Genomic DNA, 22541 nt, shown 5'->3' with positions numbered 1-22541 from the left:
TTTGCAGTCGTCTACCTAACAGGTACAGCACATGCAAGGACATTGCTCAGCAATTAACCATACCAGTGCTTTACAGAAAACAAAAATAAATTCCAGTAGTCAGAGTAGTAGCAAAATGTTTGTGAAAATTAAAAGAAAAAACAAATGCTTGGCTGAAAGAGTCATAAAACTTTAATGACACTCAAGAGTCTCATTTTTGATAACCGATTAAAAATTATTTGAAAGAGCTTTATGAAATCCCTAGATTTTAGCAATATTAGCAAGAATACTGTTTCAGTTTTTGTAGTTGCAGAAAATTTGATGAGGTATTCTATTTTAAACTAACTTAGAGTGACACTTGAGCATGGCTCACTTTTTGCAGCATTTCTGCATTGCTCAGAGCCAGCTGCATGGTGCTGACACCCCTTCAGATGCCACTTGTTATTTCTGCAAGTAATTCAGTAGTGCTCAATCCCCTCTCACCATAAAGGTTGTGCTCTTAGGTTATCATTTGTTTTGTCAGTCATCGAAGTGATGCTGAAATGTTTAAATACGCAGTAGTCACATAGTGTGGACCTTTAAAATTACTGGTAATAATATAGCTAAATATTTACATTAGAAAAAAAAGCCCCACAAAACTGTCTCCTGGAACATTTCCCAGGCTAAATAGCAGTCCTTGCCAATACACCTGCAGCTTTTTGTAACTAATCGAGGAACTTGAGCCAACACATTCAAAAAGCCTCAAAAAACCAAATGCAGAGTCCATTAGTTGAAAAAAATACTACCTATTCTCAACAATTGATGCATGTGTAATTGCAATACTTTTGTCTTTTATTCCTTTTATAAAGACTCAGTTATTTACATCAGGTTATTTTGAAAGAAAATTGGAATTAAGAGAAGTAATTATTTCTAACATTAAGGGATAGAATAAGTGTTACGGGTTAACACTAAATCCACTGCAGTAAGTTTCAGTTATAGAAACTACTAATTACAGAATGTATACCTTGGATCATTTTCAAAAAGTTTGCCTCTTGATACTAAACTTGACAATCTACAGGTTAATTAAGATGGCAGCATTGCAACAAATTCTCCAAAAGGAAAACTTTCTTAATCACCTTCTTAGTCAGCAGGGCTTCAAGCACACCTAAATGTCTGTCACATCATAACTGGGCACTTGAACCAGATGGAGAAGTTTGTCTCTGTAAAGTATTTTAAATAATTCCATTTCAAAACATTTTTTTTTGCTTTTTTCCCTGTAGTTCTGTAAACAACAAAAACAACAACAAAATATTTTAGTTTAAAAACAGACCAAAATTTCCTGATGAGAGTTTGGGGTTACCTTAAGTTTTAGGACTATATTACACACAAAACTTGAAGGCTCTAGTCACATTATTTTAATATATTTCCTTCTGAAATATATAGAATTTATTTGAGGTATCACTCTTAGAATATGCTACTATTTGTGTTATGACTGCAAGTTAAATTTTTTGTTATTCATATTCATGCAGGATACTTCCTATACCCTAGTATTTTAAGTCCACATCCTGCAAACAATCAAACAAATATTTAAATTTATGTATGCAAACATCCCACTGAAGACCATAATACTGAGGATCAGAGCACCATCTGTAAAGTGCATTCACAGACTCCATAGCTCATTTACCCAGCACGGGTCTGAAAGACAGTCTGGAAATTTGGTTTCTTTGTTGTTTAAACCTGTACAGCTCCTGTTTCAAGTATGCAGCCCAAGCCCAAACTACTCAGGAAGGCCCAGTTTCATAAAATCGTTCACACAACCAATTTTCAATTGCAGAAATTCTAATAAAGGTGAACAAGTTGCACCAGGCAGCTGAAGGAAGCTATTGTGAAACACAAAAAACCACCCCACACCTATTTACACATTACCATTACAGTATTTCCCCAGCAGTAATGCAAATAATGAACTTAGCATCAGCTCACATTCAGGAAAATCTCTAATACATCCCACAGGTGTGCCAAGCAGAAAAGCAAGACCAGGCATTGGGTGTGTCAAATTCCTTTGATTGCTACCAGCAAAACATTGCACTTTTCCCTCTCTAAAATGAACTTACAAGATAGAACCAAAGATCCAGGAAAGTGAAATTTCCCCTTGGAAATTTTACTCCAAACTAAATTCCTCCCATAGTAGGAAAACAAAACCATTCTTCCCCAACAAATCCAGTTTGTAAGCAACCTACTGTAAGATGTCAGAATGTTTCCAGTGTTCTCAACCTAGCTCACATATGGGGTTTGTACACCTGCATTTGTGTTTATGGCAAGAGGCTTGAAATTTCTCCTAAGTATGAGGAAGATTAACTTGAGGCTGCAGTTCCAAAACAAAACAAAAAGGTAAAAATACAATATTTTTTCTAGTCCACACCACAACAATGCAGGGAGAAAGTTCCAACTTGTTTTAATAATTGTCCCATGTATACAATCATTAGTAAATCTTTTCAATAGCATCCTTTTTTCCACTTCCAAATGGCTTTCGTTTGCCTTGAATGTTACAATGTTAGGTACTACTTAGTCTCAGCAGGCTGGGTCACAGAACCACAACTGCTCACACTCACATTGACCTCCCTAAGAGCAGCCTCAGACCACTATAATGCATTTGAATACAGATTAATCAAGAATATACCTAGAATTATACACATACAATAAATTCATCAGTGAAACCATGTTTTGTAACATGCAGCAAGGCAAAACAGGCAAGAAAATGCCCACAGCACTAAGCATTATCCACATCGTTTAGAAGTCAGCAAGCCTTCTTTGATATGAGATATTCCAAAAGGCTGTGTTGATATGGTAGAAATCAATTTTCTTTCAGCTTTTGAATGATATTTTGTGTCCCAAAATGCCGGTAATTTCATTTTTATTATAAAGGATTATTATCTCCTTGCTTACAATGTAGTTTGTAAGCAATAATAGCTCAAAGCAACATTGGCTGCAGTGTCTGCATTTTAACAGTGGAGGGCACCAATCACCTCAGAAATTGCCTCCCTAAATCCGAGCTTACATTCTGATGTGCGAATCTTGTAGCTTAATTCAACGGGAAAGCAAAATGCAAACGTCTAAACAACAAAAAGAGGGGGGGAAATTGTCTTCAGGAAAGTACTTCAGGGAAGCATCTTTCTTAAATATGACGCTCCCTGTCAAAAACCCTGTCCTGTGCAGAATGAGTTTGTGTGTAAATGCAACCTGTGTACACAGATGTATTTTTTTTTCCATTTTACCACTGTCACAGACAAAAATTTTATTTGGCTCAAAGAATGACTTCGAATTCAGACTGGAAAGTGTATATAGCAATAGGTGAATGTAAGCTTTTAGCGAGATTTTCCTATGGGCTGAGAACTCCAAGCTGTCATTTGGCTAAAAAGCTCTAATAGGGATACAAGTGGCTTTATAAAAACGGTATTTCATATTTCTGTATTCAGCTTTTCCTGGTTTAACATACAAGTAGATCAAAACAAAATATGTACATTTAAATGCACAAAATTAAAATATTTGTCCTCTCTTTGGATGCTGCATTTAGTGAACAGCTGCTGAAATCGAACCGCACAGTGATGCTAAAGAGATGGCCAAAACAAGCTGGAATGAAATAGTTCCAAGGGGAACTTGGAGGATACTAACCTGTGTCTGGGATGGTACAAAAGGAGACATTTACTCCTTTGTACAACTGCTGCTCCGTATTGTCAGCTCCAGGCACCCAAAAGTCAACAGCAGTGCCAGAGACACTTTTTAAGACCTAATCATATCCTTCACGTCTCTTTAACAGTTTGGGGCTGAGGGGGGACGCTAAGTAAAAATGTGCCCTCTATATTTTCCGACCTATCAGAGCTAAAGATCTGGGTATGGGAGCTACACTTCTGTCCCCCGCCATCAGAAGAGATAAAGCTTGCATTTATTTTTAGATGAAATCCAGGTAGAAAATAGCAGAGCTGTTTGTGGCAAGAGTGTTACACCAAGGTTTCCCCACCAGGCCGGCGGGAGCTTTCGGCTGTGACCTCCGGGCGGGGAGCGGCCCCTCCGGGGCTGTGCGATAAGGGCGATAAGGGCTGCGGGGACGGCCCGCATTCTGTCCCGACACAGAGAGGGACAGAGGAGCCGAGGGGCGGGGAACGACCGGGAGGTGGGCACAGACTGACCGGGGCGGGGACACAACGGGCGGGGCGGGGCGGGGAGGCCGCGCCCGGAGGGCTCCGGGCCGTTCCGGGCTCCTCAGCGCCAGGGACGGGAAACCCGCGGGCCATGCGGATCCTGGGCAGTGCCGCTGCTGGAGCGGGTCCTGCGGAGGGTGACAAAGCTGCTCAACTGACTGGAGCATCTGTCCTACGAGGAAAGGCTGAGGGAGCTGGGCTTGTTCAGCCTCGGGAAGAGACGACTGAGAGGGGACCACATGAATGTGTATAAATAACTAAAGGAGGATGGACCAGGCTCCGCTCGGTGGTGAAACCGATGCATAGGAAGTTCCACCTGAATATGAGGAAGAATTTCTTTCCTGTGCAGTGACTGCGCACGGGAACAGATCGCCCGGAGAGGGTGTGCAGTGTGGAGAGCCTGCAGGCCCGCCTGGGCGCCATGCTGTGCCGAGCGCCCCGGCCCCGCTCGCGCCGCGGCGGCACGGCCGGCCCGCGCTGGCCCCGCCCTGCCGCCCTCAGGGGCGGGGCGGCCCCGCCCACGCGGCCGTGCGGAGGGGCGTGGCTACGCCGAGCTGGGGGCGGGGCGAGGCCGCCGGTGCTACCCATGGCGGCGCGGCTGCGGGCGGACGCCGCCCGGCGCCGTCGCGGTCTGATGACGCGGGCGATCGGTGCGGCGTTTCCCGGTGTCGCTGTTCCCGGTGCGATGGGATCGCGCTCCCCGCGTTGATGGCGACCCGCCGGACACCGCACGGCTCCGCGCCGGGGCCCAGGGTGGATGAGTTCACCGTCCCCGCCGAGCAGAGCCGCCTCCTGGAGCGCAGCCGGGGCCGCATCGAGGGCTTGTTCGAGGTGCGGCTGGCCGTGCTGGGCGCGCAGGGGGACTGGCGGCCCGCGCTGCAGCCGCCCCGCGGCAGCGCCAGGATCTGGGTGCAGCTGGAGGGCGGCACCAAGGCCGTGAGCAGCGCCAAGGTACGGGCCCGGGCGGGGCGCTGGGGCCGCGGGGTGTGCGCGCCGAGGCCCCGCCGGACCGGCACGGCCGGGGCCGCGGCTTGGAGGAAGAAAGGGTGGGGAAAAGCCGAGTGCCCCGGGAGGAAACAGACGCGGCGCTGCTTTGGCAGGTGGGTGTGTGCCCGGTGCCAGGGAGTCTCCGGCCGTGTTGACATAAGCGTGGGGAATAAAGCGGAGCAACTCAGCTGGCAAGTGCAAAGTTCATGGGCGCCGTGTTATGAAATAGCGCAGCCCGCAGCTGAGGGGTAGCGCCGGTGGGAGGATGGGCCGGGATTTGCTTTGAAGCGACGTTAAAACGTTTCGCTTTCCTTCTTCCTCCTGAAGTCGAGAAATTCCTCGGAGTTGTTTGGGCGTTGCCATGTTTTGCCTTACTGACTTCTCGTCTTCTGTGGCATTTAGTAGCTCGTTAGCAAAGCTGTCACTAAAGCTTAACGCAGCAAATATTTCCTCCTGTAAAAGTTATCACACCTCAACAGCAGATAGTTCTCTTTTTGACCCAGCTCAAACGCGTTAAGAGAACCGTCCATGCAGGTTGTGTCTCAGAGGGGGCAAGAGTTGCTGTGAAGTGTCTTCTCACATGTTAAATGTCTTGCACAACTAACCTTTGGAGGGGAGTTTCTCAGCAGTAATGCTGAAATTGATATTACTCATAACGAACCAGGCGAGTACAGCTGTTTCAATCATGTGATGAGAATTTTGGTGTGAGCAGTAGCTAGGCTGAAGGTCCCTTTCAGCCCCAAATCTCGATATATGGGCGTTGGTTGGCGTGTTTGTTTAAATACGTGGATGTTAGTGGGGATCCGGAGCATGTGTTTTGAGATAGATTTCGGACTTGGCAGCCTGCTTTCAAAAACTTGATTCCTTAACTGTGTCATGCACGTGTTCCTCAACATGTACTGCACTTCTTTACTATGAGTTGTAAGGAGAATGCTGTGAATATATAGGGGTTTGAATTATTTGACTCTGAAATGTACTCTAAACCAATTTGCCTGGGCTCAGAGAATCCAGAAACTGTTACAGGTACCTGTTCTTCTCCAGGCATCTGCAGTGCAACTTTCCTTTTTTCCAAGAAATTAAAGCACAAGAAATAAATAGCGCAAGATTTCAGTTTTCTAATTGCTGCTTTTCCTAACAAGATTTAAAAAAAAAAAGTTTTCTACTCTTAATACTTTAAAGGGCATGAGAAACTTGATTTCTCTTCTAGGTAGAGGAGTTTTCAGACACAGTCTGGAGGAATTATTGACCAGAAAGTACAAAGTATTGTTCGTCTTCTGTTGAGAGGTTTGGTGATAGCAATGTGTTTTACTTCATCGTGTATACATATACATATAATGTATACATTCTCCACTGCTGCTTAGCTTTAAAAAAAAGTTCCTGGATACAGAGCATCCTTTTCACCAGTTATGTTATCCTGTTGCTCTGCAAAAGCAGTCTGGGGTGGAGAGTTAACCCTGTGGGTTTTTGCTCCTGAACCAGCCTGCCTTGATACCCGTGATGATGTAACTTGAGGTGCCAGGAAATGGTGTTATAACTTCATTACCTTGTGTTGATTCTCAGTTCCATTCCAAATAATTAATGTTCGAGAGTAAATATACAGTATAAAACGTGGTATACTTGGGATTCTGCAAATACAATGGCTGCAGCTTAGGAGCTGCTTTCACTTCTAAAGAGTTTTTAGCACAGAAAGAGGTAGTTTGGGAAAAATAATGCCATCTGAAAGAAGAAATAGTTTACTGTATTGACAGAGTTTTGCACTCTAGACGCATTTAAAACAAGGTAGTATAGTGAATTTACCTGTAGTAGATTACAGGTGGCAGAAGTAGCTCTGGGGTTTAATTTTTAATTTTTTTTAAGTCTTTGAAAAACCTGAATTTCAGGAACACGGAAGCTTCTGGAGCCTGGAGTTTTCTCAGTCAGTAACAAAAATACAGGATGGCTGCTGGTGTGATAAGCCTTAGGAAATGTACTTTGAAACTTTTTAGAAGTTAAGGTTTATGGACTAAGTAGAACTGTAGTGAAAGGCATTTGTTCATGAAGAGCTCTCTTTGACCAAAGAATGGGGATGGGAAACTAAATCTCTTCTGACAGTCTTTTAAACTGTTTGATCTACAAATTAAGTTATTTTTTACTATCAGGTATAAATAAGAGAATATAAATAGAGCCTTCTTTGAGATCTATTTAAAAATAATTTTGGATATTGGTGTTTTATCTCTGTTGTCCTGTCTACTGACAGTGTTTACTTTCTCACATCACTTATGCTAAATTTGCTTTATTTTCTAATGTTTCTGCCCATTACCGACCTAATAAAAACCAACTGGATATATAAGGTTTTCACCACTATTCACTCTGCTCTCTCTCTGTCTCCTCTTAGGAGTACATCAAGGGACTGTGTGAGCCTGAGCTAGAAGAAAAGGAGTACTACCCAAAGGACATGCACTGCATCTTCGTTGGTGCACAGAGCCTGTTTCTCAACAGTCTCATTCAGGATACCTGTGCTGATGTAACAGTGCTGGAAATGGGATTGCTTAGTATTAAGGGGGGTGCAGAAGCTGTTGTTATGGCCCAAAGTCATGTGCAGCAGTTTGTGAAGCTTTTTGAGAATAATGAAAGCTTATTAAATGACAATGAATCAGAGATTAAGAAGCAGTTCAGACAATTTGTGGAAGCACATGCTGATAAGTATACGATGGATTTACTGATTTTGCCTAGTGCACTAAAAAGAGAACTCCTAGCTCTCACCCAAACTGATGTTTCTGAAGGGGAGACTACTATCATAGATCTCACAGGCTCTGAAAGCCCACAGCAGCTTGGACAAAACAGCACCTCCAAAGTCATTGCTGCAAACAGAGATGGAAGGGCAGATGGGGAGGAAGCAAGAAGCAATGCTGGCACACCTGTAACTGAGCTGACAAAGCAAATGGACACTGTGTTTTCTGATGCTTCTGAAACAAGGTTTGTTCCCATAAAGGGCCCTCTGTTAGAGGCAGTGGCCTTTAAAGAGAGGCAGTCATGTAAAAGAAGGTCTTCTGGTGAGGAAGAGAGGCTCCCTAAAAAGCATTTCTCTTTGGAAAATGATCAGCAAGAGAAATCTGCTTTACACAAGAATCCTTCGGACCCTGATGCAGTTATTGATCTGGTTTTGGATAGCTGCAATGAATCAGATAGTCCTACTTACTGCCTTAAAGAAGGTGATGCTCTCACTGAGGAAATGGAATATAAGATTCTTGTGAACTTTTTCAGAACAATGGGATATTCCCAAACTATTGTAGAAAAGGTTATTGGTATCCTAGGACAATCTGTGGAACCATTAATATTGCTAGAAGAAATTGAAAAGGAAAATTTGAAGTTTAAAAAAGAACATGAACAGTCGTCTCAAAAACCTAGAACTGTCAATCTTCCTTTAGGAAACAATGTCAATAATTCACAAAGGCTAGAAGACAAAGGCATTTCTAGGAATAAAAGTCCGCTTAAATCCAGTCCTATTTCAAAGGAGACAAAAAACGAATATCACAAAGTAAGAGGTGCTCCAGACACACAGGTTGGTGCAGAAGATAAAATGGATAAATTGGTGTGCAAATCATCTTCCCCTCCCAGCAAAAATTCAGTTCTGTGCTGTAAAGTGAGAGATGTTTATGGCCCTGGTAAGAATCACAACTCAAGGTCGAGCAATACAGAAACTGATGGTGGGGTAGCTTTCAGCACTGTGCAAGCTGGAGCTCTAAAAGATGTTGGCTTTGTAGCCAGAGGGGGCTCAGACATGCAGCATATCTCAAGTAAGAGTAAAAGTGCATTTCAACAAAAATCTGCAGGGCCCTCAACTGTACAGAACAGCCACCCTGGTTCTGGGGAGCAGCTGGGACACTGCAGCTCTTCTCAAGCGAGGCCTCTCCACCAGCACCTTTCCCAAAACTCACATTGTGACAATCCTGCCCCGGACCGGTTACTGTCTTCACAAAAACACCCTGCAAATCCAGACAGAGACACAGTGGGCCCGCATCCAGACCATTCAGTTACTGGAGTTCAAAGATTTTTGGACTCTCTGAAGAAGCCATACAAACTGGAGTTGGTAAATGAACCTGGAAAACCATATTTGAAACACATCATTATTGATGGAAGCAATGTTGCGATTTCGTAAGTATCGTTCTTTTCAGCTATCCCTTTATTAACAGGTCAGTGAACTTTCAGATGGAATGGGGGCTAAGAGGTTGCAGTGGCATGTGTTAAGGTTTTGCTAGCCAGGTTTTTGGTGTGCATGTACACACGGTTGTGCCATTTTAGAGTAATGTGATTTGAATTACTAGTGTTCAGCTAATTCTAACACTTCAGAAGTAATCTCAGGGCAAGCTTTGCTCTGTTGCAATCAGTGTTATGCATGAAGTTTAATTTGCTTTGCCAGTGCCTAACAATGAGGTTAAATTATTGTCAACTCAAGTGGTTTGGGGGATTTTTTTTGTGCTCTTAACGTCTTGTTTAAAAGTGGAGGTTCTCATCTAGTAGCGACATATTTCTCCTGTGACAGCATTGCATATTAGTGCTTGTATCCTGTTATTTTTTTGCAGATGTATATTTACCAACCATAAATGTGCATTACTGAGGTTCCAATATTTCCTTCATGCGCCCCAGTGGATCGCCCTGCACACACCCCACTTTGGAGTGGGGTATAGTAGCTGGGTGCAATTGACATACAGTCCCCAAAAAGGTTAAATAACACCTGGTGCCTTCTGCCCAACCAAATGAAAACTGGTTATGCGACATAAAGGGCAGAGCTGCCTCAAAACAGCAGAACCATTGAGATATTCCAATGTCCTACTAAATAATCAATGCTTGAGGGCCTGTTGGTTTGATCATGTAGGTATTCTGCAGCTTCCCTCTGGCTAAATAAAGCCTCATTAGTTTCTTGCATTTCATAAAGTGAAGAGGTGTTTGCAAAATTGCTTTGAATTGTTCTCAGTTTTACTTGTCAATACCTTGAGAACTGCTTCCATACCTACTGCTGGTTCTGGGTTCTTTTGGCCCCCTTTTTTGATGGGGGTGTGGGTATTAATGCATCACTCACATGCTTAGACTAATGCTATATGGGTTTCTGAATCGTTGCTTGCCTGTCGTAAGTCTAGAAAACTGCAGAAGTTGTAGAATTTTTTCTTTTGACATGTGCAGCACGTTGATCTGTTCTTATCACATTGTCTCAGGGTGCTTGTGGAATGAGAGAACACCCGGAGTTTACCCTAGCTGCTAACAAGTATTTTTTTAAAATTACCTGGTTTTGAATGCTGAAAACAGGCCTTTTGAGGGCAGACTGCAGTATCCAGTTGTTGGGTAATTTAAATTTTATTACAATGTGGAAGAAACTCAGAATGAAAGAATAATTGAATGAAATTATATCTTCCTAGAATAGTTTGTGAATAATACGTACTTGTGGTGGTGCATCCAATCAGAAACATCAGGTGCCCAAACAGGTTGGGAAACAAAGGGTATGCAATTAGCCTTTGTAGCCTTGGTGAACTATTTACCTGAAGCATAGCCCAAGTGGAGGGGCACCATTGTTCCTACCCTTCGGGGAAGAAAGCCCAGGAGTTACTGAGTTGGGTTGTGGCTGGGAGGAAACTTACTGCTGGCCAAAGCCAGTCATCCTGTGGTCCTGACTGAGGCCCTTTGAGCTCTCCTGGGGCTCAGCAGCTGTGCCAGCACCTTCCTCCAGTGGGACACTGCTCAGAGCTCCCAAATCCTCACCTCTGTGGTACTCAGAGGACTGTTCCTGGCCACAAAGCTCCCACACAACTCTCCACGCTTCCTGAGGTGTGACCCTGGCCTGTTGGGAAATGCCAAAGGACTTTGTGTGAGCATTTCACTGTCGCTGAGTGGAATTTTTTGAGGAGTACCTTTAGGCACAGAGAATTAGGTGTTCACATCGTGTACCTGTGTGGATTGGTCATGGTATGAATGTTACTGCCTCAGATCTGCAGTTAAATTGTTGTTGTTATAACTACAGCGAGCCTTATGCAATTGCTTTGTAAGTGTTGAAGTGCTGGATGATTAAATGCTGCTAAAACCCTTTTGCACCCTTATCTTTGCATCCGTATGCTTTGCACCCTCACCCCCTTCTGCATTCCTGGCTTCTGTGTAAATCAAACTGATACTAATTTGATCTTTGTATGCCTTGATCTGTGCAGTAAATAATGAACGTACTCTTCACAAGTTCACAAGCGTGAATGTTGCCACCCATATTTTCACAAATTCATATCCAACCCTGCCTTTGGCAATACCTTTGACAGTGTTTAAGTAGCCAAACCACTCATTTGCGACAGTATTTACTTTAGTTACAAACCAAAGGGAAAATGTTACGTGTCCCAGAAGGCAATCTGCTCTTCGCTGCTTTGTGCTGCTTATGATTTTTGTTTAATTTGGGAAATACCTTTGTGGGGTCTTCACAGGATTTTAAAGAACTGGGATAGGGAAAACCAGCATTTGCAATGGCATTTGGAGAACAGATGCAGTCTTTGAGATGGATATCTTAAAAAGACCATCTAGCTGTGGTGATTTGCTGTCCCTTCAGGTGTTTATCTAACTCAGTTAAAGCATTTCACAATTAATTTAGTTTAGCAGTGACGTATTTTTCTCATGTTATTATAGCTTACATTAATTCTACATGTTACTTGATAAAGTTGCTTCCACTTGCATGCATTTTTTAAGTTGTAGCAAAGCAGGATTTTGTGATCATTCGGGACAAATCAGGAGCCGCTTTTCTAAGCTTCAAAACACTTAAAAAACAGTATGCTGTGTAGTTCACCCAGCTTGGAGCTCTGAAACAGGAGGATGAACAAGCAGAGAAGCTATCCATTTTGACATGAATATTGAGATCTCCGCATTTCTTGAAGTCCAGTTGAGAATCATTAATTGATTGAAAATATGTAACAAGAGTTTTCCAATTTAATGAATAGGATGCCTAACTTAAATTAGTGGGATGATGACTGCATTTAAAGTTTATGTCCCAGAAGCCTTTTCTGTCTTTTTGCATTAAGAATTCCTCTCCAGATTCAGAGAATCTTAATAGATATAAATGTTGGTAAACATATTTTTAATGAATTTACAAAACTAGAAAAGGCTAAATGAAGGCTACTAAAGGCTGAGTTTCACTGTAAAATATTTCCATGGAAATCTTTTAAAGGCCATTATGTTGGGAGATTTCTTGGTAGGTTAAAGTAGGGTTTAAAGATTCTGTTCAGAACTAACAGGGCTTACTATTAGGGTTTATAAAACACTTGCCTATTATTTGGGAGACTGGTTTAAAAAAGGAATACCACTTGCTCACTTATTGTTAAAAGTACTTTGTAGTGATTTGACATCTAATCCAAAACATAGATTGTACACTATTTTGCAAGAAATGCTTTGGCTGTTCATGCCATCAGTGCTCAACCAGCGTGTCTTTTCTAGGGAATCATATCTTTATTTTGTCTAAGTGTAGCCTCTATGCAAATACTGGAGTCTGGTTAGACAGTTAACTTTGCCATGTGTTAAATAGGCAAATAGGGTCTTTGAGATGTTTTCAGTTGGGAAGGGCCTCACAAGGTTATCAATTCAAATCATCTTGTCCCCTCATTTTAGGCAGTTTTTCTGGAAAGCCACTTAAGAGAGTTGTAAAAACAGATGACGAACATCTTATACTTTAAAATAGAAAAAGAAATTAATGCCAAAATACGATGTTTTGAAATATTTCTTCAAAGAAATTTCATTATTTTGCTTCAGAACAATTGTTCAGACTGTTGAAATGAATGGAGAGGATGTCCTAATAATTATCAGAGAGCTGTTTAGCTGTAATCACTGGTAATCAGTTGAACCAAAGGTGTTCTGTTTTTTAGTAGGACTGTGTTTGGAACTTCTACAATATTGGATTATTGTAGTTTTAAACTGTACTCTGTAATGTTCAGAACTATCACTATGGGCCTCTTTTTTTAAAGCTAAACCCACTTCTGATTACTCCATTGTTGTTGTGTCCCGGAAACTGAAAGGAGACTGAGCAACAAAGTTGCAAAGTGATATATCTGTTCTCTTCTTTTGCTGAACAGTTCTTTCCATTTAGAACCACCTTCCTGTCTTTTTTTTCTTGAGGCTCTCTGTGGGACTTTCAGCTTCACTCTGCAAGGTGTTTGTTCCATTTGCTTTGTTTTCCTGGTAGTAAAACCCTAGTGAATTTAGTCTTCCTTCTTTTTGTTTCACCCTCAGGCACGGTCTAAGGAAATTCTTCTCCTGTCGAGGAATTGCAATAGCTGTTGACTACTTTTGGAGACGTGGCCACAGAAATATTACTGTGTTCGTTCCACAGTGGAGAACAAGACGTGACCCTTCTATTACAGGTGAGGAGCGTTTCCTAATGTTTCCTTAATGAAACCAGACTGAAACGATTACTTTGGGTACTTCTGTGAAGAATAAATGGAGAAGGAATGTTTCATCAAATGTTGCACAGCAATCTGGCTGCTCAGCATGAGTAGTTGGGTTTCCATACACAGTGAGAGAGACCCTGAAATGCTGTTTAGGCTAACAGGTGTGCCATCAGATGAGGCCTTTTCGGGTTGTTTTTTGTTTGCTCTTTAATTTCTAGTTTTGACCTCTTCTTCCCCATTTTTCTAGTATGAGCAGTTCTTCAGCTATCAATGTAATTTCTATAGCTTAATTGGTATGGAAATAGCCCATCTTCTCTCTGCTAATTATATCTCAGACTAATTGTCAAATCATGTTTTAACAGAGCAGAATTTCTTAACACAGCTTGAGGATGTTGGAATATTGTCTTTAACCCCTGCAAGGATGGTTTTAGGAGCAAGAATTGCTGCTCACGATGACAGGTACAGAATATACATAGTTTTAAAGTCTTTTTAAACATCTGACTAATGGTTGTAAAAGTTTAATATTTCATGAGCAGTTCTATTAGCTAGTTCTGCAACCTCTCTAGACAGAGCTATGCATCCAATTTAAGACTGAGTTCTGCTTCTGTTACATTTTATCACTGTTGTAGGGAACACTACTATGTATTCAGAAAGTCATGGAGAACTATGAATTTTCATGGTAATTAAAAAAAAAAAAAAAAAAAGGCATTCTGAAGAAATTAATTTTCCAGTAATGTTTTTATACTTTTCTGGTCATCATCTGTCCCTGAATTACCTTTTATGCTTGGGGCATAGATCAGCTACTGATCAGATACTATTTAGCCCCATTTTCTTCTTGATGCCATGTTGGCACACAGACCTTGCTGTGTTTGGAGCAGTGTATTTGTAATCATGTGTAAGCCAGTGAACTTCCAAGTTACTTTGACTATCAAAGATCAGCTTCAAAATGTGGGGATCATCTGTCAGTGAACGAGACACAGTAGACTTTGGGAGTCTGTGTTGTGGGAGTTTCCTAATGCTTCGCTAATGTTTTATATACACCCAGCCATTTATATGAAATGCTCTGGGAGTGCAGCTGAGATTACTGTGGAAATAAGTGTTATAATAACATACTTGCACTTTTGTTAAAAGCATGCACTTTGCTTTAAAAGGACACCATCCATTGTCTTGTGGCTAAAATAGTTTCAAATGGCAACAAATGTATTTTCAGAGACATTATGAAAGAAAGCAAACATGTTTTTTTTCTTAATATATCAGTAGTTATGTTTTGTCATAATTTATTTAACAGAAGGATTTTTAAGAAGTGTTGACAGAGCAAACAACTAACATGCAGAGCACTGACTTGCAGAACACAGACACTAATGCTAAGCGAAAAAGTGTATGGAAATGAGTTTGTAGTGGATTGTATAATAAATACTGTACTGTTCCATAGAGCAAGCCATTTACCTCTGGAGATATTTAGATCATGGGATTTGGGGGCTTTTGTTTGTGTGGGTTTGTTTGTTTGTTTGGGTTTTTTAATGGAGGAAAAAAGCCTCCCATGAAGACTCTGCTGCACTAAATACACGCATGCTAACCAAACCTTGTTGTAAGTTTAAGGTGGGTAACAACAGAGTGATTTCCTGGTAAATAAGGTGCTTGTTTTCGTGCAAATAGATTACTTTTGGATGATGAAATGTTTTGTTTTCTAGATCTTTGGCTTGTTTTCAGCAAAACAAACTATCCTAGTGATGTTTGAAATTAATTTTACAGGTTTTTATTACATCTTGCTGCTAAAACTGGAGGTGTTATTGTGACTAATGATAACTTCAGAGAATTTGTGACAGAATCATTTGCCTGGAGAGAAATTATTCAAAAAAGGTAATTATTAAATTTCTGTGAAATCTTAAAAGGATGTCTGTCCTTGCAGTTGTAGGCACTCTACCTACATGTGGGATTTTGCTATCTTTAATTAATGTGTCATGCGATTCTGGTAGATCCAAATAAAGTACTGTGTGATTCACTGTGGTGATTCATGGCCTTGCAGTCATGTGTTGAGTAGTCTAGTGTCCCTGTTATTCATATATTCTGTCATGTATGTGTGCTAATTGCTCACATAAGCGGGAGCTTGGTGTAACAGCACAGGTGTCACTTCTGGAGGCTGGTGTTGCATCTTGTTCGAGCAGTCCACTTTCACAGCCTCTCTTGTCTGAAAGCTTTTTTGTTTCAGGCAGACATGGTAGCTGATGAGGATGTACAGTGTCACTTTCAATTGTTCAGAATCAATTGCTCTCTACTCAAGTGGGACAGATTGGCACAGCTGAAGGAAATGAACACTTGTAGCATATCCATGTAGCCATTTCCCTGCAACTGTTGTTAGATGAGCTCACTTAATTGTCAAATATCCCTGCTTCATCTTGTGGCCTTTGTTTCTGCTTGTTTCTTCTTGTTTCTTTGGTAGTTTGTTGGGTTTCCCTGTTTGGGATTTTTTCTCCCCCCGTTTCAATTAAATCAGGTTGTTTTACTGCTAAGGCATGATCTGTTAGTGAAATTTCCCACTAATCCCTCCCTGACATCTTCTGAGGCTACATCTGTTACAGTGGCTGGAGTCAGTGTAGCTCTAATGAAATAAGTGACTAAAACCTTGCCCTGGATTCTCACAGTATAGCTGAGACCATGGAGCTGATGCTGGCTAATCATGTAGGCATTTACGTCATTTCTTGAGTGAATTCTACCCAAGTCAGGTTCTGCTCTCCCACAGAACTTTAGCAAGAATCCTTGGCATGGCATCTCGAGTCTGTGGTTTTTTAAGAGCATATGTTAACATCTGCTATTAATTTTACTTCCAGGGAAATTCCACTGTACCAAATCTTCTCCTTGCAGACAAATTTCAGTTGAACTGGTTTTTTTTTTTCAATGCAGATTTCTACCTGTCCCAAAGTGATTCCAGAAAAAAAGCTTTGTGTCTTAACAGTAAACATTTAATGCTATATTTTATAGTTGTGTGGCTTTCTGCTAACCACAAGCATTTCAGCTACATGACTGAATATCCTTGCAAGGAAGGGGAGTTAGAACAGCCAAAAAATCTCTAATCACCTAGAAAATTCCACCGAGGTCTTGTTGCAAATTTTCTGTCATAAAACAATTGCTGGGGGGAAAAAATAAAAATGAAAATAAAAATAAAAAAAGCAAAGTTTCGTGTTCTGCAGTGTAAAAGGGAGAGTTCACAGCTCCCATGGAGTTATTTTGACAGGGTTTACTATTTAATCCTCAGGGACTCCTGATGTGGTGTCTACTCTAAGGAAATTCATCCTGTGCTACAAAGGTGAAGGACAACAGGGGTGTGAAACCTTGTTATTTAAAAGAACTCTCTTGCAGGTTGCTCCAGTACACTTTTGCTGGTGACATATTTATGGTTCCTGATGATCCTTTGGGAAGAAATGGACCCAGATTAGATGACTTCCTTCGAAGTGAAGGCTGTTCTAGGTATAAACACTGTTTTCACTTCTGTTTGACACAGTTATTTCGCTTTTGAAATAAACTGTTCTCCTGGTTCACTCACACACCTGTAAAGCACAGTTAAGTCAAGCAGGAACACTGCAGCATGTAGCAGTTTAACAAACAAATAAAAAAACCCAACATTTTTCCTGTTACTTCAGTTGGTTCAGAAACCACTGGTGACATTTGCCTCTAATCAAGATCCCTCTGAGAACCAAGATAAGTATGACAAAAGCTTCTTCTAGGGTTTGACTGTGGTGGCTTTCATGCACGGGTGTGTTAACAGCACCTAGAGGTGTCAGTGATGTGGGTATGTGTTGTTAATTACACTGATGTTATCTAAGACACCCTGGTTGGTCACTTCTTCATAGTGGGACGATAGGTGCTACAAACACTCTGCACTCAGGTTTTTTTGTCACAGGGGAGACACTTCACCTCATGGTCGAGGGCACCTTACTGTTGTCAAAACAATTTTGGAGGTGTTGTTATTCTATCTGTTTGTATTTGGGTAATAATTTTAAATATTCATGAACATATGTTGTTCATTTAAGATTAATGTACTTTTTAACTGTGCACTTATACAAAGTATGAATTTGCTTTGCATGAACTGCCAGGATTTGAGAATTAGCTTGCTTTTTTGCACAAGATAATATGCTGTTCTTTCACTGGTTTAGGAACTAGAAATGCTAATAATTCTGAGGAGTTTTGAGAGGGCTTTTGAAAACAAGTGAGGTACCTTAAAAATTGACAATAGAAAAGGCAAGTTATGCTTAAGGATTAATACAAAGACTAAGCAAGAATCTCATCTGTTTTTGAGGAAACATTTGAGGAAAGTGGAACATTTTTATACCATAGATTACAGGCTGATTTGAAGTGTGTTGACATTAAAAAAGCAAGTGCAGTGCTAGAACTCCAGAAGGAAATGCTAAGTATTCAGGGTCTTGTACAAAACCTTTGAGATGTTACTTGGAACACCGTGCTTTACCTGCCTGTGTCTGAGAGAAATAAAATGAAAACAGAGTGTTTTGAGGTAGGCGAGTGTGATGATTGTAGAAATGGAGAGAGTCTTTTGAGAAGACCACAGAAGAGCTTGGTTCCTTATCTGTAAACATGGAACTGGAACTAGGCTTTGGTGTTTGGTTTGGAGTTGGGTTTTTTTGCAGGGGCAGGAAGAACAGAGAAAAGCTGTGCAAAAAGTTAATTTTGTTCCTTCCCTGTGACTTTTCTACATGACTTAAATGATGCAGAAAGCATAAATGGCGCCAGGAACAAGATCAGAAACTGGAGGGATCTTCAGCCATTAGAAAACCTTTCCATGCTGAGTAAGGGGAAGTGTCATAACCCAAATGCTTTTAAAATAGGGTTCTGTAATTTAGATACTGTTTCCCTTGGTGGTATAAACCAGACTGTGACACAGGTTGCGCTTCATATTTCTCTGGTATCTGCTGGCATCTGAAGCTGGCTGAACTTTAAATTTTGTAGTGCTAGCAGTGTATAGAGTAGCAAAACTTTTTAAAGTCTGAAATGATATCTCCATAATCAAGGAAGAGTATTCAAGTCCTGAGACTGCTAAAACAACTTAATTGCCCTGTTAAGGATACTGTACAAGGGAAACAAGGCCCTGATCGAAATATGAGCACGGCTCAGTCAAGAGGAAAAGTACACAAGGAATATCCTCGTGAAGCAGTCTTGGAAGCCCCTTTGGTCTGTCATCATGTTCCACGTCAGTGTACCTGTGTTCAATGTACCCTTTTATCTATACTGTTATAAAACAGTCTTTGACTGTTGCTGTAATCTGCCACGTAAAGGACTCACAGTATATTGAGGCTATCTCTGGGTGATATTAATGTTAGTTGTGCCAGATTCATATTGAGAACTGTTGTACCTCGTGTTTTGTTTCACTTTGAAAGAATGTTTGTCATTTGATTCCAGTCAGTAAGTGGCTGAGCAGCAGGGAAGTTTAAGTTACACACATTTCTCTTTTCTCTCTCATGTACAGAGAGAGCTACAGTTAGCATCTCCTTTAGCTTTTAATTAATTCAGTTTTTTATTTTGTTCCAGAGATTCTTGGTCAACACAGAAGGCTTTACAGAGCAGTGGAAAATATTCTTCTGAGACTCCTTTCTTCCTCCCCGAAGTGAGCAGCAGCAGCCGACAGCCTGGAGGCAGAGTGCACGACGATCGTTCATCCCCGTGGCTTCCACGGGAACAAAACACAGAGCCTTGTCCAGCAATCCCACCACAGAGATCTGCCTCAGAAACAGTCCAGCTAAGAGAAGCCCTGATCAAAATTTTTCCTGACTACGATCAAAGGCAGAAGATTGATCAAATACTATTTGATCATCCATTCATGAGAGATCTTAATGCACTGTCTGCCATGGTGCTTGACTGAATGCTTACACAGCTTTTATATCACAACTGCTCTGACTAACAATTATCAATGTGAAGAAAAATGTCACTCTTTTATGTTACTTTGTGAATATTAAAAATCTAATTTTATTTGTATAAACAAAGGTATTTTTGTGTATGTTCTGTTCCTAATAGATGCCAGGTTTTGGTAAATTAAAAACTGCTGCTACTACAGATTTGTAGTAATATTTTCTATGAAAAAAAAAAAATCTTCTGCTTCGATTGAATTGTTTATTAAAGCAGTACTCCCTTTTGAGCAGTGTGGTAGTACTTTTTACAGAACCTTTTTCCCGGAAGGCAGAATTCCTGTCAGTTGGAGACCCGCGTGTGGGAGCGGCTGCCAGCAGGTGGCGGCCGTGGGCCCGTGGGGATTCCCGGGAAGGGTGTGAAAATCCAAGAAAATCCATTTGCTCTTTCAGGCTGGAACTGCAGTGCGAGGTAGTTGGGAGAGAAAGTATAAATTCACAGCTCTCATCGGGATTTGAATGCTTTAAAATATCTGAAGCCTACGCTGGTTTTTAAATTGGAAATTATCATAACCATCAGTATTCTTGCAGAATAGTTTTAATATCTGTAATGGTTGCACTGACACCTGTTTGTCTTTGTCTTGCCTGTTCTAAGTGTGAATGGTGTGGTGGTAACAGAATGTGATGCTGTCCGTATAGAAATGGCTTTTTTGTGCAGAGCTACAGCTGCAGTCAGCTCCACCCCTTTAGCTCCATTCTAGGATCTATCCCAAAAGTAAGGGGAAAAAAGGAAAATAATTTATGAAAGCTGGCTAACAGGATCACTTTGAAGAGCAGAGCAAAGTTAAGATTGTCTGTATCTCTGCACACACTGAAGTCTGTTACTCCTTCCTTTTAACCAGTCTCTGGTGCCAAGTGTTTGCATGAGTAAAATCAAACTGGACTGTAAAGAAAACGTGGGCTCCAGAGGCCACCTTGAACTTCTGAGGTACTGAGCCTTACCCTGAAGCGTTAGTGGCTTTCTCTCCAGTTTCACGGACTCTGAAATCATTCTATGCTTATATGCAAAAGAGACGAAATATACTTGAGGAGCAGGGGCTTTTGAAAGGCTGTCGTTTTTGCATGGCACTTTCATGTTTTGTGAAGTCAGAAACAGAAGGCAGTCTGTCTTGTTCTTCCCTTAACATAAACAACCTGAAAGAGAATTGCAACAGGAACAAAAAAGTTTTAGGAAGAGTAGTTATAGCTTCTCAAAAATACAGGTGATGATGAAGAAAGGCCTTTTATGTTTCTATATCCAAACAGACAAATCTTAATTATTCTTTATTCTGTGTAAGTGAGTGGGATATTTGCTATTCAGGTGGGCAGAGTCCTGGCCAGCACATTTGTTGAGAAGTAGTTCTTGCCTATGAAATGTTACATAATCTCCAAGTTCTAACCCCATAAAAACTTAGTCAGGTTCCTAAAGCCTGTTACCACTGACTGCAGTTGGTATCATTTTAATAAATTGTAAGAGAATAAATCACCAGCTCCCTCGCACTGCCTGGGGGGTCTGTGTACATGTGTGAACATGCTCCTTGAAGAACTCTTGTTCTCATTAGGTATATCTCTGGTTGCATATGTTGTTTTCACGTTTTAGGTACTGGTGTGGGGATATAAATATATTGTAATCTTTATTTCATAGAGTCATGGCATAAGCTGAGTTGGAAGGAACCCACAAGGATCATCCAGTCCAACTCCTGGCTCTGCACAGGACACTCCAACACTCCCACCCTGTGCCTGAGAGCATTGTCCAAACACTCCTTGAGTTCTGTCAGGCTTGGGGCTGTGCCCACCTCCCAGGCGAGGCTGTTTAGTGCCCAGCCACCCTCTGGGTGAAGAACTTTTTCCTGATCTAACCTAAATAACCCCAACTCAGCTTCAAGCCTCAAGTCCTGTCATGAAAGCAAACAGATTGGTGTTCTTTCTTCTTTCTCTAATTCTTTCTCCAAAGTCTGCTTCTGAAGCACGGCTTGTGCTATTCAACCTTTGGTGGCTGCAAAAACACGACTAGAAGCAGTGTTTTGAGTGGAAAATAACAGGGACTTTCCCTTACGTGTGAGTGATTCAGCATTTCCCTCTCCTTCCCTTTAAAGGGGTAAAGTCCTGAGACTGATTCCTGGTGCGATGCCAAGTGCAGGGTTTCTGTGACAAATGCAACAGTTTACTGTTAAAAGGAGTGTTTTCTCTTACATTTTAAGAGCATGTCATGTAAACAATTTTATTGCAGTTGTAAACAAGCAAAGCTCAGATGAGTCCCAGTAGTGGGTGCTAGTGCTGCTGTTTTCCTTCCTGTTTCAGTGCCATATTAGGGTAGCTCGTGTTTCGGAAGAGCATTTCTGAACCAGAGAGAGAGAGTGCCTGTGAAAGTTCCATGACAAACAGTGACTCAGTGCCTTTCTAATACTGGCAGAGTTTCCTTCTGTTTTGCAAGCTTGCAGCCTGTGTTTGATATGAATGCCTTTCTTGCTAGAATTTTGTGTAGTTGCATTAAATGATATTTTTAGATCTGGGCCTAGCTTATGTTCTGGATGGCTCTTTTATTGGAAAGGTTGTAGCTCTGCTATAATTCATGTATAAGACCTGTTATTTTTATAAATACAGTTTAGAATAATAATGACTTTGCAGATTCCGAGACCTAATCTGCTGTCTGGTATTTGGAGGAATCTGGTTATATAAGTAGGTGTTTCTCTGATGTGTTCAGTTTCTCTTTTTCATCACAGAATGGAAACCCAAGTGCCTTACAACAGTGCTCAGACTATTCCTAGCCTTCCTGACCGCTACTGTTTGTGCTCAATTTTGTACATAAATCTACCAGGTCTGTATATGTTGGTATGTAACTGTGCACACAGAGGTTATACTGCAGTGCTCAGACAGATGGTGTGGATGATGACTTTTTAAAAACATGGATTTTAGATTTACGCGTTTTTTACCTGTGTATTGTATGCATTTATGTTGAGAATGTGGTTCCACTATACTGTTCAAACTCTGCTGAGCTGTGTATGACAATCCCAAGTTTTTGCTGTCTGCCTTGTGACTTTCTAAGTTCTGTCAGATTGCATTATATAATTTTTAATGGCTAATTTAAAGGAAGGATTTTTAAAGAAGAAACTGGGTTTGAATGCATT

The 22541-nt window shown here is 41.2% G+C and overlaps 1 protein-coding gene across 4 annotated transcripts; it reads left to right on the top strand.

Moving 5' to 3' along the window:
- The first annotated feature begins 4766 nt into the window (after positions 1-4766).
- On the top strand, positions 4767-19582 carry N4BP1 (NEDD4 binding protein 1). 4 transcript variants are annotated; one of them, XM_066194400.1, is made up of 8 exons: positions 4767-5105; positions 7516-9275; positions 13365-13495; positions 13885-13981; positions 15275-15382; positions 16880-16987; positions 17161-17219; positions 19062-19145. In XM_066194400.1, the coding sequence occupies exons 1-7, from the start codon at positions 4863-4865 to the stop codon at positions 17180-17182; spliced, it is 2469 nt and encodes an 822-aa protein (XP_066050497.1). In that variant the 5' UTR covers positions 4767-4862; the 3' UTR covers positions 17183-17219; positions 19062-19145. The 4 variants fall into 4 exon arrangements, with proteins under 4 accessions (XP_066050497.1, XP_066050496.1, XP_066050494.1 ...); XM_066194399.1 differs by having other exon boundaries at positions 17161-17222; positions 19061-19145; XM_066194397.1 differs by lacking the exon at positions 17161-17219 and having other exon boundaries at positions 4770-5105; positions 19061-19582.
- The last annotated feature ends 2959 nt before the right edge of the window (positions 19583-22541 follow it).

Source organism: Chamaea fasciata, unplaced genomic scaffold (genome assembly GCF_029207755.1).
Source record: "Chamaea fasciata isolate MVZ Bird 193981 ecotype frontalis unplaced genomic scaffold, bChaFas1.0.hap1 SCAF_12, whole genome shotgun sequence".
NCBI lineage: Eukaryota > Metazoa > Chordata > Aves > Passeriformes > Sylviidae > Chamaea > Chamaea fasciata.
This window is presented reverse-complemented; position numbering and strand designations above follow the sequence as displayed.

What these genes read in the sequence shown, in the direction of transcription:
- N4BP1 (XM_066194397.1), top strand. Translation starts at nt 4,863, where the DNA reads ATGGCGACCCGCCGGACACCGCACGGCTCCGCGCCGGGGCCCAGGGTG. An exon ending in ACGTGACCCTTCTATTACAG is followed by an intron (nt 13,496 to 13,884) that starts GTGAGGAGCGTT and finishes ATGTTTTAACAG; the next exon opens with AGCAGAATTTCTTAACACAG. An exon ending in AGAGAAATTATTCAAAAAAG is followed by an intron (nt 15,383 to 16,879) that starts GTAATTATTAAA and finishes ACTCTCTTGCAG; the next exon opens with GTTGCTCCAGTACACTTTTG.